This window comes from Danio aesculapii, chromosome 21 (genome assembly GCF_903798145.1).
Source record: "Danio aesculapii chromosome 21, fDanAes4.1, whole genome shotgun sequence".
Lineage (NCBI taxonomy): Eukaryota > Metazoa > Chordata > Actinopteri > Cypriniformes > Danionidae > Danio > Danio aesculapii.
The window spans coordinates 21,425,003-21,440,776 of NC_079455.1; the positions used below are offsets into that span (position 1 = coordinate 21,425,003).

At 36.8% G+C, this 15,774-nt stretch overlaps 1 protein-coding gene across 4 annotated transcripts in view; it reads right to left on the bottom strand.

The window, feature by feature from the left end:
• cadm1a (cell adhesion molecule 1a) overlaps positions 1-15,774 on the bottom strand; it is a 508,053-nt gene that overhangs the window by 24,623 nt on the left and 467,656 nt on the right. For 2 of the 4 annotated variants that reach the window (XM_056446059.1, XM_056446058.1), the window contains one exon: positions 14,243-14,275. The exons of the other annotated variants lie outside the window; for them this stretch is intronic. In XM_056446059.1, the coding sequence (XP_056302034.1) occupies positions 14,243-14,275 (33 nt within the window). The remainder of the gene's footprint in view (positions 1-14,242; positions 14,276-15,774) is intronic. 4 annotated transcript variants of the gene reach the window in all.

Here is a 15,774-nt window from a genome sequence, read left to right on the forward strand (position 1 = left end):
ATAGCATCACCACATTTGTACAGCGCTCCCAGAAGAAATGTCATTCAACCACACTAGTCAAGACTAAAGCCAATCTGAAGATGCTCTACTTTTGCGCTGTGTATGATTGTGGTAACGAGCAAACAAAGAAAACACAGCATCAAGGCAGAACATTTCATAGGTAAGCATTTGTTTTTTAGGCTTTTGTATGTTTCAAACTTTTGTGCTAAACAAGTATTGATGATAATACGGTCACTCACTACATTGAACAAAAGGCATAGTAGCACCAACTCGCACTAAATACTAGGCTTATGCTAGTTTTCTTGAATAAAATCAGCAAACAATGTGAATGAAATATGACAACAAGATGCTGCAGTGCTAGAAACTTCCGAATCGCTCCTTCCGTTAGAATGAGAAGTAAAAGCAAAAGCGGGTTGCGTTTCAGGACACGGATTAGATCAAATTTAATAGGGAAGGAGGATTTCAACTTCCATACACACAAACACACGCTCTTTGTCGGCAATGCCCGTGTGATCATTTATCCATAGATGAAGAAAAGTGATGGAAAAAGTATTAATAAAAAATAATTGCATACTGACCACTGAGAAAACTCACAATCATAGATACATGTATATATGTGTATATATCTTTGGCTCTGGGTGACCAGTCCTCTACTGCACCTTGGTCCCGCATTCATTTCAAAGGAGCACTACCTTTTATTAAAATGGTGGCTCCATTGATGCATTCCTTCGAATAGACAACAATAGCGTAGGCGAAATCTAATGTAAATATCTATGTAAAAAAACAAATCAACATTTAAAAACTTTAAATAAAGCTAAATGTTGGAACTTAAAATAAACTCCATTTTAACCTTTTGAAATAATAGGTACAGTATATACATAAATGTATTTAGAGCTTAAACTTCACACATATCTTTATAACTTCATAGAATTTATTGACTTAAATGAACATGCCATTTACAACAGGGCAACAGGAAGATGCCAAAAGACCACTAAATCAGTCACTTAACTTGACTGAATGAATATCTACTATCCATATAACATAATCATATAAATGTAAAACACAATAAATACATTCTAAATCTGCTGAAACGCATCAATCTAGAGACAGCTCATGGCATTATGAGACAGTTGCTCAGCCAGAGTGCATCAGGCCTAGCAAGATATGCCTGCTGTAAAACACTCACAGGACATTGATTTAGACAGCTATGTGAATATAATGTGTTCATGCAAAAATACAAAGAGAGCACGCATAGTTTTTGATTCAATAAGGGACTTACACAGGGCTAATGTAGGACTCGCTCAGGCACATACGAGCTGGCTATTTTCTATTACTGTAATCTCCTTTCCCTTTACATTAGCATGATGGTTTGCTTTATGTAACTAAGAGATGCTAGCGTGCAGCAGTTCTTAGATTTGAGCCACTGTTAACTCTGTATTTAAAAGTGTAATGAGGCCTGTTGCACCGAGTCCGAAGCAGAATCAATCTACACAAGAGAGGCCACATCAATAATGAAATGAAACAATTCTAACATAATGTTTAAATTAAATTTAAGCTTATCTCACAGCCCACCTGGAGGACCACTGATGCTTATGATACAGCTAGAGAGGCTGGATTTGACACTAATGAGATGACATGGGATGACAGGGTTGTGTCCTGTCTGGATGTGCGTTAAAAAATTGCAACTTTTTTTGCATAATTAAATAATCGAATTAACTTATTAAAGTCCTAATACATATATAAATAAATCTTATTCCCAATTAGGCTATTCCCAATATCTTTGTCTGCTGGGTGATCAAGGCAGCCTCAGACTCACTTTATTTCTATCTTCCAGGGGTGAGTTTCCGAAAACCATCATTAGCTAACTAAGCTCGCAAGTTCCGTCGTTACAAACATAGTTCCCCAAATCCATCGTTCCAATGAACATTCTCAACCTGAATTGCAAACTTGTACACTTGCAACTACACCTCTAGAGCTGTAGAAAGAAGCATAGTTTCTAGGCGTGTGGCGAGACGCTTACTTCACGAGATGAGATAAGACACAAGATTGGGTTCACGAGAACGAGATGAGATTTTTACACCATTTTTAAGAAATCGTTTTTTATTTTACTGAAAAAATATAATAAATCGCAAAACTATGTAGAGCTTTTTAAATCAACTTGTAATGAATGTTATTTTACTTCTATTTTTATTTATTCTATGGAGTGAAGGGCATGCAAACACTGCAAAATAGTTTGCTACTAGCCTATGTGAATGGAAAATAGTTTTTAATGCTACAGGTGAATTGGTGCGCTAAATTGTCCATGGTGTATGTGTATGGGGGTTTCCCAGTGATGGGTTGTGGCTGGAAGGGCATCCACTGCATAAAAACATATGCTGGATAAGTTGACAAATATTTGCTAATATATAAATGGGAAATTTTTATTCAACTGAAAAACAAAAATCACAAACTAAAACAATTTAGATTTTTTTATTTTTTTTTTTTTATTTAATGTTTAGTATTTTATTTCTATTTTAATGAATTCTATGCCATAAAGGACATGCAAACACTATATTTATCTACAAACTCCACTGATTGGCTTCTCCACTGTACAGTTTCACATGAGAAATCGAACTCCTTTCCACAAATTGAACAAAATAAATATCATGTAATTTTTGGTATTTATTTTAAATTGAATAAATCAGTTTCACTTTCATTCACTTTTTATTTCATTGACTCACTCTAAGATACTGGATGCAATCATAAGAATATGAAGTAAGGACTGATAGGAAAGAGTTGTTTTGATGCAATTTGATTTATCAAAACATGCGAATTAAAAAGCTTGTGATGACAGTGAAAAGACAGTGATGATGAAGGCGGGTGTCTCGAGTCTCCAGGAGTTCAGTGTGTTTGTGTGTGTGTCTATGGTCCTTTACTTACTCAGTAGGTGCACAGAATATTGTCAAACAGCTGTGTGTATGGCTTATCCTGTCATAAAATGCGGCTAAAAGTCCCACACGACTGTAATAGTTAGATTGCAGTGTTACATATCTGTTCTGCACTTCAATAATGCGACTAAAATAGGAATACAGCACATGTTTTGATTCCATTTTTGTTCATGAGATTATGACTTTAAGCATATTAGAACTGTTTTTCCATCACATGGTTACGAACCATAATGTGTGTAGCTGTAGCTGTAGTCTGTGCTGGAAGCGGCAGCCACTGAACTCCGGTAAAAAAAAAAAGCGGTTATGTTACACTCGCCCAAGCAACTAAGTGACATGTACAACTCCAAAGCCAGCCAGGTTTGTGTAAAGCACTTGATTTGCAGTTCAAATTCAATCCTGTCTCCAATCTTTCATGCTAATTTCCCCCTCATGCTCCATCATAACATCACAACTCACAAGACAACTTTTAACCGTGATTTAATCTCACGAGATCTCGTAATACGAGATCTTGTCACACCCCTAATAGTTTCTGGTTGTGTTCTTTCGCCGTTATCCCCCCTATGCTCTATTCGATTAGAACATTCTTACATTTAAACTTGGAATGATTTAAAAAAAAAAAAAAAACATTAACATCATCTCTCTTAGGTGTCATTTGCTTTCAAAGTGTTTTTACAGTTCAGGTTTAGCGATCTTCATATTGACAATTGCGTTCCCTTCATAGTGCACTTTCAAATCATTTTTGCCATTTTGACTGCAGCCGTGGCTCATGACGAAAGCTATCGGTGACCTATTATTGAAAAGTGGAATTTACTTTATGTCCCCAAAGCTTGTTAAAACCAAAAATGTAGCATCCGTTAATGCTATTAATTTATAGTAGGTTATTGATTAAGAAATGCATCTGTACTGTATATGACGTGGGCTTGTTGGTTAGAACATTCCTGCAGAATGTGTCTAATTGTAAAAATAGACTTTTCAAAAAAATAAAATAAATAACTAAATAAATCATATCTTACATTTAATAATAATAATAAAAATAATGATTATTATGGGAATGCACAGTGGCACAATCGCCTCACAGCAAGAAGGTCGCTGGTTCAAGCCCTGGCTGGGTCAGTTGTCGTTCCTGTGTGAAGTTTACATGATCTCCAAGTGTGTGCATGGGTTTCCTCCGGGTGCTCCGGTTTCCCCCACAAGCCCAAAAACATGTGTGGTACAGGTGAATTGGGTAAGCTAAATTTTCCATACTGTTTGTGTGAATGAGTGTGTATGCATGTTTCCCAGTGATGGGTTGCAGCTGGAAGGGCATCCGCTGCATAAAACATGTGCTGGATAAGTTGGCGGATCATTCCGCTGTGGCGACCCCAGATTAATAAAGGGACTAAGCCAAAAAGAAAATGAATGAATGCATGAAGAAATAATAATAATAATAATTATTATTATTACTAATATTAATAAATAGACTACTGTAAATTAAGCCTACAACCATTAACGATTTCTATTATTTATATATGAGATTAGAATATGTGGTAGCTATATGATTTTATATTGAAGATTCTCAATAATATTTGTAAAGGAAACATATATAGGTCCTATATGTGTCATTTACATATATTTCAATTAATATGAAAAACGAGTGCATGTTTTTATCAAAACTAATATTGGATTTTTTAAAAATCTGTGTGCTTGTAAAACAATATAATTTGCACAAAACATTATGGGCTTTTTCTCTAAAGGAAGTAGTTACTCCACCCCGTTATGGGGGCCATTACGAATGTTTTATGTTTTAACTAACATGGTTCAAACTATGGATTTTTTCAAACTACAGTTTTGGGTCACTACATCGTTCTTTTCCCAAACAATGCATCGTACTACTGTATGATAGTTCAGTCGCGAGTTATGTCGTTGTTTGGGAAACACACCCTAGAATGGCCCATGCAAGCTGTCCCTACTTACAAGTCAGTGGGGGAGGGTGCTGAGCAGAGAGAGGTGTGCATGTGCCATCCCAAAACCTCCGCTTCTGTTAATGCTGCGCAACTCTCAGACTAATTACTGCAGCATATGCACATCACCTGCGAGGCCCCTGCAGGCAGTCCTGAAGGTGCCTCGGAGCCCTGCCTCAGTCATTCACACGCCAGCATTACTCCAAACCCTGCTCATCAGAAACACTACACACCGAAGCAAAGCACCACTGACAGCCATACATCACTCGCTCAAACCGAGCAAAGTGTGGCTGTGAGAGGAAAGATATGAGAGGAAAAAAAGGGAGAAACAGCAGACTTGGAGAAAGTCTGCAAAGGAGGCGACCCTTGAAGCCGCAGAAGAACTCGTTCCTGTTGATTGATGAAAGCCCTGGCCGTGATGGCATCCAAATGTGACAATTCGGGGACATTAAAGGCGCCAACTCTTCTGCTTCACCTGCTGCAGTCCAGCTGGGAACAAAGTGGTCATTATCCCACTGTATTCTGCTACGGCGCTCCCTGTGGTTCAGAATCTGCTCAATTATCTCCTCCTCCTGGGCTAAGGCTGACAGGCGTGTTGGCAGGTGTGTCCTTTCCATCCCGTTCACCTCTCCTACTGGAGGATTAGAGAGTGAGGGGGGCATCGACTAACACAACGGCTCCAAAGCTGCTAACGGCCATGCCCTTTCTTGCCTAGTGGACAGATGAACGATGAAAGAGCAAATGCTCAGCTTTGGAGATGGAGGAAGGAGACCAGGCCTCACATGACCACAACATATAACAGTCCTAAAGAGAGACCACCATCTGCCAATGAGTATCATCAGAGCAAAGATACAAAAATTATGTATTCGATAGAGGGGGGTGAAACTGATGCCTGCCAATTAGTCTTGTTTGTAAAGTATTGACAATATTGCAACCCAGGCTCATTCTGAAAATATACTGCTATATTCACCTTATTCGCCGCTACGAGCAGGCGCAGCCATTTGAATCATTTTGGCTCGAAACTTCCGGTCTTCATTTTTAGATGCTAAAAACAGCTTGTTTTGCTGCTTGATGTTGCAAACTGATATTTTTTTATTATATTATTCTATTTTGTCTGTATAATCATGCAAACACTTGTTTGTAGAGCAAGTACTTTGATCGTTTTCTGCCGTTTATTATTCCTAGTCATTTCTCCCATAGGCAACTGAATCGAAAGTTCTAAGTTGTAAACGAACGCACTTCCGTATTGAAAAATAAGGTCAAAACGTTTCTGGAGAGCGGCAAATACGTCCCAGGAGGTACATTTTTTGCAGTTTTTGTTTTCGTGAATCCACCAGAGGCCCCTGTATACGCTTTTTGAGATCTCAAATTTCCCTCGATAGTGCCATTCGTGGCTGCTCTTCTTGTGTAAATCCAACAGAAGCCGCTGTCGACTGACTGACTGACTGAATGTCTGACTGACTGAGTGATTGACTGACCCACCATCTTCCTTCCCTAAACCCAACCAATAGTGTTTTCAAAAGCACAGATTGACCTGACCACCCCCTTCCCTAAACCCAACAGACAGTTTTAAAAAGCAATCCAGAAAAAAAAGCCATCGTCTGATTTTTACCACATTTTTAAATTTTACCACATTCTCACGCTGTTATTTAATTTTTTTTGGGCTTCTGTTTTTGCCCCCCTTCTGAAAGTGTTCTTCGCCGAACTCGAACCCTGTCATTGTGGCCAACTCCTCTCTGCCTCTCCAACGTACATGGCGAGCTATTGGACAAACTGGTAACATCGGGAAAGCCGTTCATATGGAGGTAAGCAGTCAGCTGGTCAGTGTGAAAAGGAACGTCATCATACAGCCACAAAGCGTTTGTTTCAAAGACGAAATGCAGCCATACGTACTTCTGGCTACATAAGTCGCGATCTTCAGAAATGTATACAGTACTACGTTTTCCGAATGTTGCAATATTGTCAACTGTGATTCATAAAGTCATAAGTTTTGTAAAAGTTTTAAAAGAATATCTCAACTAAAAGTGACAATTCTGTTAAATGAACATTCCAAAAAATAGGCTCATTTTACAACTCTTTTCAAACTGTTGAGTTTTACCATTTTAAATCCATTCAGACAATCTCAAGATCTTGTGGGAGCACTTTTAGCTTAGCTTAGCTTTACTCAGCCTCATGTTGTACTGAACGAAATAAAAAATAATCTGGAAAAAGTTTCAATTGTTTTTGTTCATAGAGTGAAGTGGGGTTCATAACAACAATGTACCCAAATAAGTTTCACTTGATGAACAAGAAAAATGGGTCATTTTCGGTTGGATTGCTTAGTGACTTATTTTGTTGCAATGTTAAATTAGCTTGCTTTGGTTCACTCTTACAAGGCAACATTTAAATACAAGCCATATCACATGGGAGTAAAACAGTCCTCCCATTTGTCAGAGTGACAAGTTCACAGCACAGGTTTATTATGGCTTCTATTTGTAGCTGTAAACACATGCAATTGTATACATATGTATATATGCAAACACATGCTGCTTTCATTCATTATTTAACATTTTATGATTTTTCTATATATATATATATTTTTTTTTTTTTCAGGGATTTCACCTTTATTCGATAGGAAAGTAGAGAGAATTGACAGGAAAGCATGGGGAGAAGAGAGAGGGGAAGGATCGGCATAGTACCATGAGGCAGAATCGAACCAGGGTCGCTGTGAGCACCGGAGTGCATGTATCGACGCACTAACCACTATACCACTGGCGCTAACATATATATTTTAAGCTGGAATCAAAGCTTCATTTGCAATTCATGGAGAAGCGCACTAAAACAATACTGTACATTAAATAAATATCTTTTTTTGGAAACACCAGTTTCCAAAAAAAGTAGTTTTTGAGGGATTTTGATCTTCTGAGAACCAGAAAATAAAGTACTTTGAAATAGAGAGGGTAGCTTTTCAGACAAATTCATTCATTCGGCTTAGTCCATTTATTCATCAGGGGCTGCCACAGCGGAGTAAACCAGGAAGTCTGGTCTAGTCTGGTCTAGTCAGGGGTCAATGAACCGTCAACTTATCCAGCATATGTTTTACACAGCGGATGCCATTCCAGCTGCAACCCAGTACTGGGAAATACCCATACACTCTCACATTCACTCACATACACTACGGCCAATTTAGTTTTATCAGTTCACCTGTACCACATGTCTTTGGACTGTGGGGAAAACCGGAGCACCCAGAGGAAACCCACGTGAACACGGGGAGAACATGCAAACTCCACACAGAAATGCCAACTGACCCAGTCGGAACTCAAACCAGCGACCTTCTTGCTGTGAGGCGACAGTGCTGACCTCTGTGCCACAGTGTCGCCCTCAGACAAATTACTTTTAGTTTTTTTTTCTCCCCTCAATGAAAAAAGTTCCAAAAAAAGCAGGATTAACCACCACGTTGCTCAACAACTCAACTCAACTGGAACGAGCAGAGCGATACAAAGTGAAACGTTCCAGTGGGTTCATCAGAAACATCAACAACCTCTCACCCAATCAATCTGGAGAACAAGAACTAAGAATTATTTGCAATGGGTTGACGCAATTTCTCATTTCCATGTACATCCTCTCAGAATCAGACCCTTCTTTTCTTATGCATGAAGGGAATTCAGATCAGAGTGTTGAAAAACAAGACATTAAGTAACACAGGCTTTACTATGCCACAACGGGCAGGGGAATCGTCATGGCGACTGCTTTGAGAGGATGAGGGAGAGGCAGTTAACATTGGCATATAAAACAGCTTCACATCAGAGGTGGCTAAGTTCATGTCAAACAGCGGCTTAGATTTACCGGTGAGAGAGCGAGGGAGAGATAGGCTTAAATAAGCCCTTGCTTAATTTTGGCACCATGTGTGACACTCACAGATTTTCATTCATCCTTTTCTAAAGCCTGCTATTTATTTTAGAGGCTTTGTTTCACAAAAGCCATTCTCTTTAGCATTCACAGGACACAAAAATGTAAATGAAATTCATTTCTGCCATTATGAAAAGTGTGACAGAGGTGTGGCCACAGCAACAGAAAGACGAAAGCCATTATTCCATCCCTACCGAAAAGACCCGCTCCTTTATGAAAAGGCTTATATTGAGAATGAGGATTGAAAAGTTTTACTTTTATAATTGCGAGCAAATAGTCCTCCAAACCGGTTGGCCAAAGTGGAGTGATTTTCCATTTGCCGCAATCTTGGGCAAACAAAGCGGTTATTTTACACCTGGTTTCTTACAGGCTCTTTGTCACATTGTTACTTAAAGCACATCATCAAAAGACGCCACCGTCATGTTTACTGAGCCCAGCCTCAAACATGTTGTGTGGTGCGACACTGAACAAAGGATGATGAAATGACAAGAAGAAGTGAAGTGTGTTCAATCATCCTCTCTGGAAATGAACAGGAATGAAGAGTACGCCTGGATGGAGCGATATATATGGAGAGAGAAAAGAAAGAAAGAGTCAGGCGGAGCACCTACTGAATGGGCTTATCACTATCACAATTCACAGCAGATCCTGGTGGCTGTGGAGGAAAAACTAGAACGAGATCTACATACAGTACATTGCTTTGAAAACAGTGATATAATGGCAATAAATCAGCTGGAGGAGACGCAGGCAGAAAAGAGCGTGACCGTACACGCAATGGGTCAGGTGAAGTGCGGTGTGATTAATACCGAAGGTGCCGGTGTGATGATACAGTAGGGTTTGACAGGGTTGCTGACACGCTGATAAGAATTTGATCTATCTGACCCTGCCAACCATGTTTCTTCTATTCTGCAGTGTAATTCATATTCAGCCGCACCACACAACACATTTCATTAAAGACAGCAGAAAATGGCAGTCACAACACATTTCATTTTCATCTGTTGATGTGTTTGTTAGGGAAATCTATTCTTGTATTGTTAATTTTACTGTAGTTGTATTTTATTGACTAAAGTCTCCCTGTGTTTGCATGGGTTTCCTCCAGGTGCTCTGGTTTCCCCCACATTCCAAAGACATGCGCTATAGGTTGATTTAATAAACTAAATTGTCTGTAGTGTTTGTTTGTGAATGAGTGTGTATGAGTGTTTCCTAGTACTGGGTTGCAGCCGGAAGGGCATCTGTTGTGTAAAACATATGCTGGATAAGTTGTCGGTTGTTTCCACTGTGGCGACCCCTGATGAAAAAAGAGACCAAGCCAAAGGTATATGAATGAATTTACTATAAATATATTGTTTAATTATTAAATTGTCTTTTTTGAATCCAAAGGTGGTATAATAATAATAATAATAATAGTAATAATGATAATAATAATAATAATAATAATAATAACAACAATAATAATAATAATAATAATAATAATAATATTATTATTGATAATGTTATTATTATTATAATATAATATAATATAATATAATGTAATATAATATAATATAATATAATATAATATAATATAATATAATAATGTTATTAATATAATATAATAATGTTATTAATATAATATAATATAATATAATATAATATAATATAATATAATATAATATAATATAAAATAACATAATATAATACAATATAATATAATATAATATAATATAATATAATATAATATAATATAATATAATATAATATAATATAATATAATATAATATAATATAACATAATATAAAATAATATAGTATAATATAATAATAATAATAATAATAATGGTGGCGATGATAATGTTATTATTATTAATATAATATAATATAATATAATATAATATAATATAATATAATATAATATAATATAATATAATATAATATAATATAATATAATATAATATAAAATAATATAGTATAATATAATAATAATAATAATAATGGTGGCGATGATAATGTTATTATTATTAATATAATATAATATAATATAATATAATATAATATAATATAATATAATATAATATAATATAATATAATATAATATAATATAATAATAATATAAAAATAATAATATAATAATAATAATAATAATAATAATAATAATAATAATAATAATAATAATAATGATAATGTTATTATTATTATAATATTAATATAATATTAATATAATATAATATAATATAATATAATATAATATAATATAATATAATATAATATAATATAAAATAATATAGTATAATATAATAATAATAATAATAATAATAATAATAATGGTGGTGATGATAATGTTATTATTATTAATAATAATATAATATAATATAATATAATATAATATAATATAATATAATATAATATAATATAATATAATAGTACTATAACAACAACAACAACAACAACAACAACAACAATAATAAGAATATAATAATAATAATAATAATAATAATAATAATAATAATAATAATAATAATAATACTAATAATACTAATGATACTACTACTACTACTACTACTACTAATAATAAAATATATCATTAAATTTGCAAATAAAAAGACAAATCAGAATAAAGTAGCAAATTTTTTTCTTTTTATGAAAAATGCATGGTTAGTTAAATATGAAACAAATGCATGCGCAAAATAATATAATGCTATAAGTATAATTTCATTACACAACAATATCTAATAGAGCTGGATATTTACAGCTTTAGAATTCATTTTAGCTCAGGTGACAAGCTTAAAAGGAAATCCAAATCTTACAATATTGCTAATATGTGTACAATAATAGTAAGTCAGTTGCTTAACATTCATTCATTCATTTTCCTTCAACTTAGTCTCTTTATTCATCAGGGGTCGCCCTAAAGGAATGAACCACCAACTTATCCAACACATGTTTTACACAACGGATGCACTTCCAGCTGCAACTCTATTACTAGGAAACACCCATTCACACTCACATGCGCACACATACAGCCAATTGAGTTTATTCAGTTCACCTATAGTGCATGTCTTTGGTGTGTGGGGGAAACCGGAGCACCCGAAAGGAAACTCAAGCCAACACAGGGGAGAACATGCAAACTCCACACAGGAATGCCAACTGGCCCAGCCGGGACTCAAACCAGTGACATTTTTGCAGTGAGGTGACTGTGAATTGCTTAAAATGTAATCAATTTCTTTTCATAGGATAAAATATCTTTGTAACTTATGAAATTCCAATATTTTCAAGTGGCTTTAGAACACTTAAAAAAAACTGTTCAAGGACTACAGTACAAAGACACACACACAAGGGTAAATGAGGACAAGCTGAAGTGTTATTTGTTGAGTAAAAATATTGTATTTGTTAATTAAACACTTGAAAATAATTTAGCAATTTCCAATATACCGACTTTGTCAAGCACCTTTTCATAAGTACGTTCAACAGTCCATAAACTTCAAAAAGTCATATTCAAGCACTTCAAGCACATTGTGTGAAGCCTATAAACGCACATATTTGGCAAAACCTCCAAGGTTAAATCAAATTCCACCAATCATCCTGCACAATAGCGTCCAAATAACAAGAGTAAACACCAATAAAAGTGGAGTAAACGCAACACAAATGCACAAATAAGATGCACAAATGTTTTTTTTTTCCTGTGGCATTGCTGTAGCTTTCTGTTCTAGCAGGAAATCTTGCCCACTATGTCAGCCTCCTACCTCAACCTCTGCTGAAAACCCCACTTACTGCTTGAACAGCTTGTTGCTAGGCTACACCAGAGAGGGTAAAAAAGACTGTTATCAGAGAGAAGAGAAATCTCCTGAACAGTGAGAGTAGCACACCCAGGAAAATAAGATGGTAAACAGAGGATGTGCATCAGCTACAAAAGTGAACCACACAAAACACACAAGGTGCGACAAGATGCAAATGAGAGGATCTTCTGAAGAGGAAAGCTCTGCTTTGCCACCATCAGCTGCACTAGACAAGACTGCAAGTCTTTATTCTGAAAACAATGCAACTTAATTGTAATGCGATGTGCTTGTTTCAAATGCCAAGGTGTGGCGTCTAACACAAACAAGCATCTTAAGATTAGAAGAAATTGCAACAGGTCAGGACATCAATTCCACAGTCGGATTAAAGAACGCCGGTGCATACTTGACATTTTACAAACAAGGCATTTCCTGTCCATTTCGATAATGAGCGCGAGGACAGGAAGCATTGAGATGACTAAGCCTTTTCGCATAAAAGCTTCACCAAAAATAAAAAGCTCCATGTCACAAATAGACAACCCAGAGATAAGAAGCACTGCATTTAAAACCAATTTGTTTCATGAGACAAAGCCCTCAGGGTTCACCTTGTGTTCTCTAAGCATGACCGAAACCCTTTTATACCATCAAAAATGGCTTTGGATTATTGGAAGCGTACAGTGATTCAGTTATACAGAACTGCCGGGCTGATATAACTGTACAAGGTTAACACTGGCCTTGTGACATGGTATTTAGAAATGCAGCGAACTGTACAAAAGCTCAATTATAGCTCTGCTACACAGTCAAGCCTGACCACGTTCTGTAGGCACGTCCAAATTACGTACATGCAAAAGAATAGCCCTAACCTTTAGCCGTTCTACCGCTTGTATACGGTTTAACCTTTTCCATATGGAAAGTTGCAGATATGTGTAAACAAATGCCCATTCCTCAACTCGAACCATTCAATTTTGCACTGAAAAAGTGTCAATTTTGAGGTGCGACACGCGACGTGAGGGCTAATTAAATCATTAGAGGGTGTTTTACGAGGCAGAGGTGACATAATTACACAGTATCACCAAAAGCCTTTATACTAAATCTAACACATTTACACAAGCATCTGCCACTGCAAACTGAGAGCGAGGATAAAGGGCTTAATGAATTGAGAAAGCGCTTTCCTGCTATATTGTAAAACACAATAAAGCCCGTGAGCTATGCAAATGGTCCCCATTCTGTGATTTGGACGCAGAGCTGGCGCACCAAGGTGGAGTACAATGCCATCTGCGTCATGTAGAGAAAAGGCTCTCCGAATCCGTTTCTCCCAAATCAAAAACAGCCATTTGGACGTCATTTAAATTCATGAAAAATGATTGCGGGCGGATTACGAGTGTCTTTTGGGAGATGCGTGAGGACTCGAAAAAAGGTGAGGAGTCAAAAATGCTGGAGAGGGCTGGAGAAGGGCTCATGCAGGAGGGATGGATGTGCGATGTGGTTTGGAATTGCATGGCGAATGCTCTGATTACAACTCCCAGAGGAGCGCTTTGGCGAACAGGTGGGTCTTTGTTGGGTGAATGGCAATAGGAATAAAGAGTGAGACATACGGACGGACAGACACACACATATACATCAAATCCACATTAGTTTCATTCCAGCATCCCCGTGCATGTCTCTGTAACGTGCCGTACTGTACTCGGCTGGCATGCAGAGAATGCCATGCTGTGCTGGCAGAGAAAGGAGGGAGAGGTACCAACCGTGAGCTGCGGCTTCAGTGCTGGGCGCAGCGTCTGAGCACACGAGGAGAGGAGGTGCGGTGGAGGAAGGAGGAGGGAAACAGGAGGAACAGCATGCATAAAAAGGAGAAATGGGGGAAAAAAAAACAAATGGAACTGATAAGCAAGCATTTACACACAATTACAACAATGACCAACACTTTCAAACAAGCTCACAAGAGAATGACAAAATCAAATGTTTTGCACATTGAAACAAACATGTCAAAAGTAGTCCCACAGAACACAGTCCACCTTAACAAATCTATAGTAATGGCCCGTTTCCACTGTGTGGTTCAGTACGGTTCGGTTTGCTTTTAAGGCCGTTTCCACTGTCAAAAGGTACCTAAAAGTGAACCGTAACGTACCACTTTTTGAGCACCGTTTTAAAAGGGTGCCTAGCACAACAAAAGGGTACCAAAAGGCAGAGCGAGAAGTGCAGCTGAATGCTATTGGTTTACAGACAAACGTGACTAGTGCGTACACAAGCCAGGAGAATGAAAGAAAAGTTAGTGCCATTTTTAAATACACAGCTGAGACATTACATTGTTATAATATATACATATAATAACGAGCCGTGGTCCATCCGAGCCCAAAAAAACCTTGTCGTCGTCTTGATGAACAGCCACAAAGTCAAGAAGATAAACCTGTTTTCCTGTTGTTTAACGAGGCCGTCTAAAGTGCGAGCGCTTTCACTTTCTCCCGAGAGTTCGCGATCACTTGCCGCGCATCTATATTTGAAATAACAAACTTCTTGAGCTGATAATAATAACATTCGCGTGGTTATTGAAATGCTTCTGACATCCGATCCTTTCAGAAACAGACAAACGTGAGCACGATAAAACAAAAGAGAAGCCGGAAAAAACAAAGGAGCAAATGGTTGTTTTAGCAATTTAAAACATGAACAAACTGCTATATTAAACTATTATCATCACCTTTTGGACTATTGTGAACCCGGAATGATGGAATTACTTTCTAAAAAGAGATTACATGTGCTGGTGAAGATTAAAGATACAGATGAGAGGTTTGCACTGACTCTAGGCTAGATGTTGCGTGTTGTTTTTGAACCCAAATAAGCACCAAATGTATGTAGTGTGTAGTTTTTCTGTAATTGGTAACATATCAGAGACTGTAAGGGTCTGTTTGTGTTCATATATGTTGCATTTATTTATTTATTGTAGATCATTGATCCGCAGTTATAATCAAATCACGTTTATAGAAATGTTAGTAATGAACATTTATACTCAAGTATTTGTTTTGTGAGAAGTGCTTCTCATTTGATATGTGAACGACCCGTACAGCTTAACTTTTTCTCTAGCGAGAATGACGTTGACTGAAACTTTCTGTTGTACACCACGTCCACCATTGGTACCCGTTTGTCAGTGAAAATGCAAGCCTGTTAATTGTGATCCATACCGACCTGTACAGTACCACTTAGTAGAAAATGGGCCATAAGAGTTTCAATGGCGATGAAATACATAATAATCAATGGAATAGTTTACGTGTTCATCCCAAAA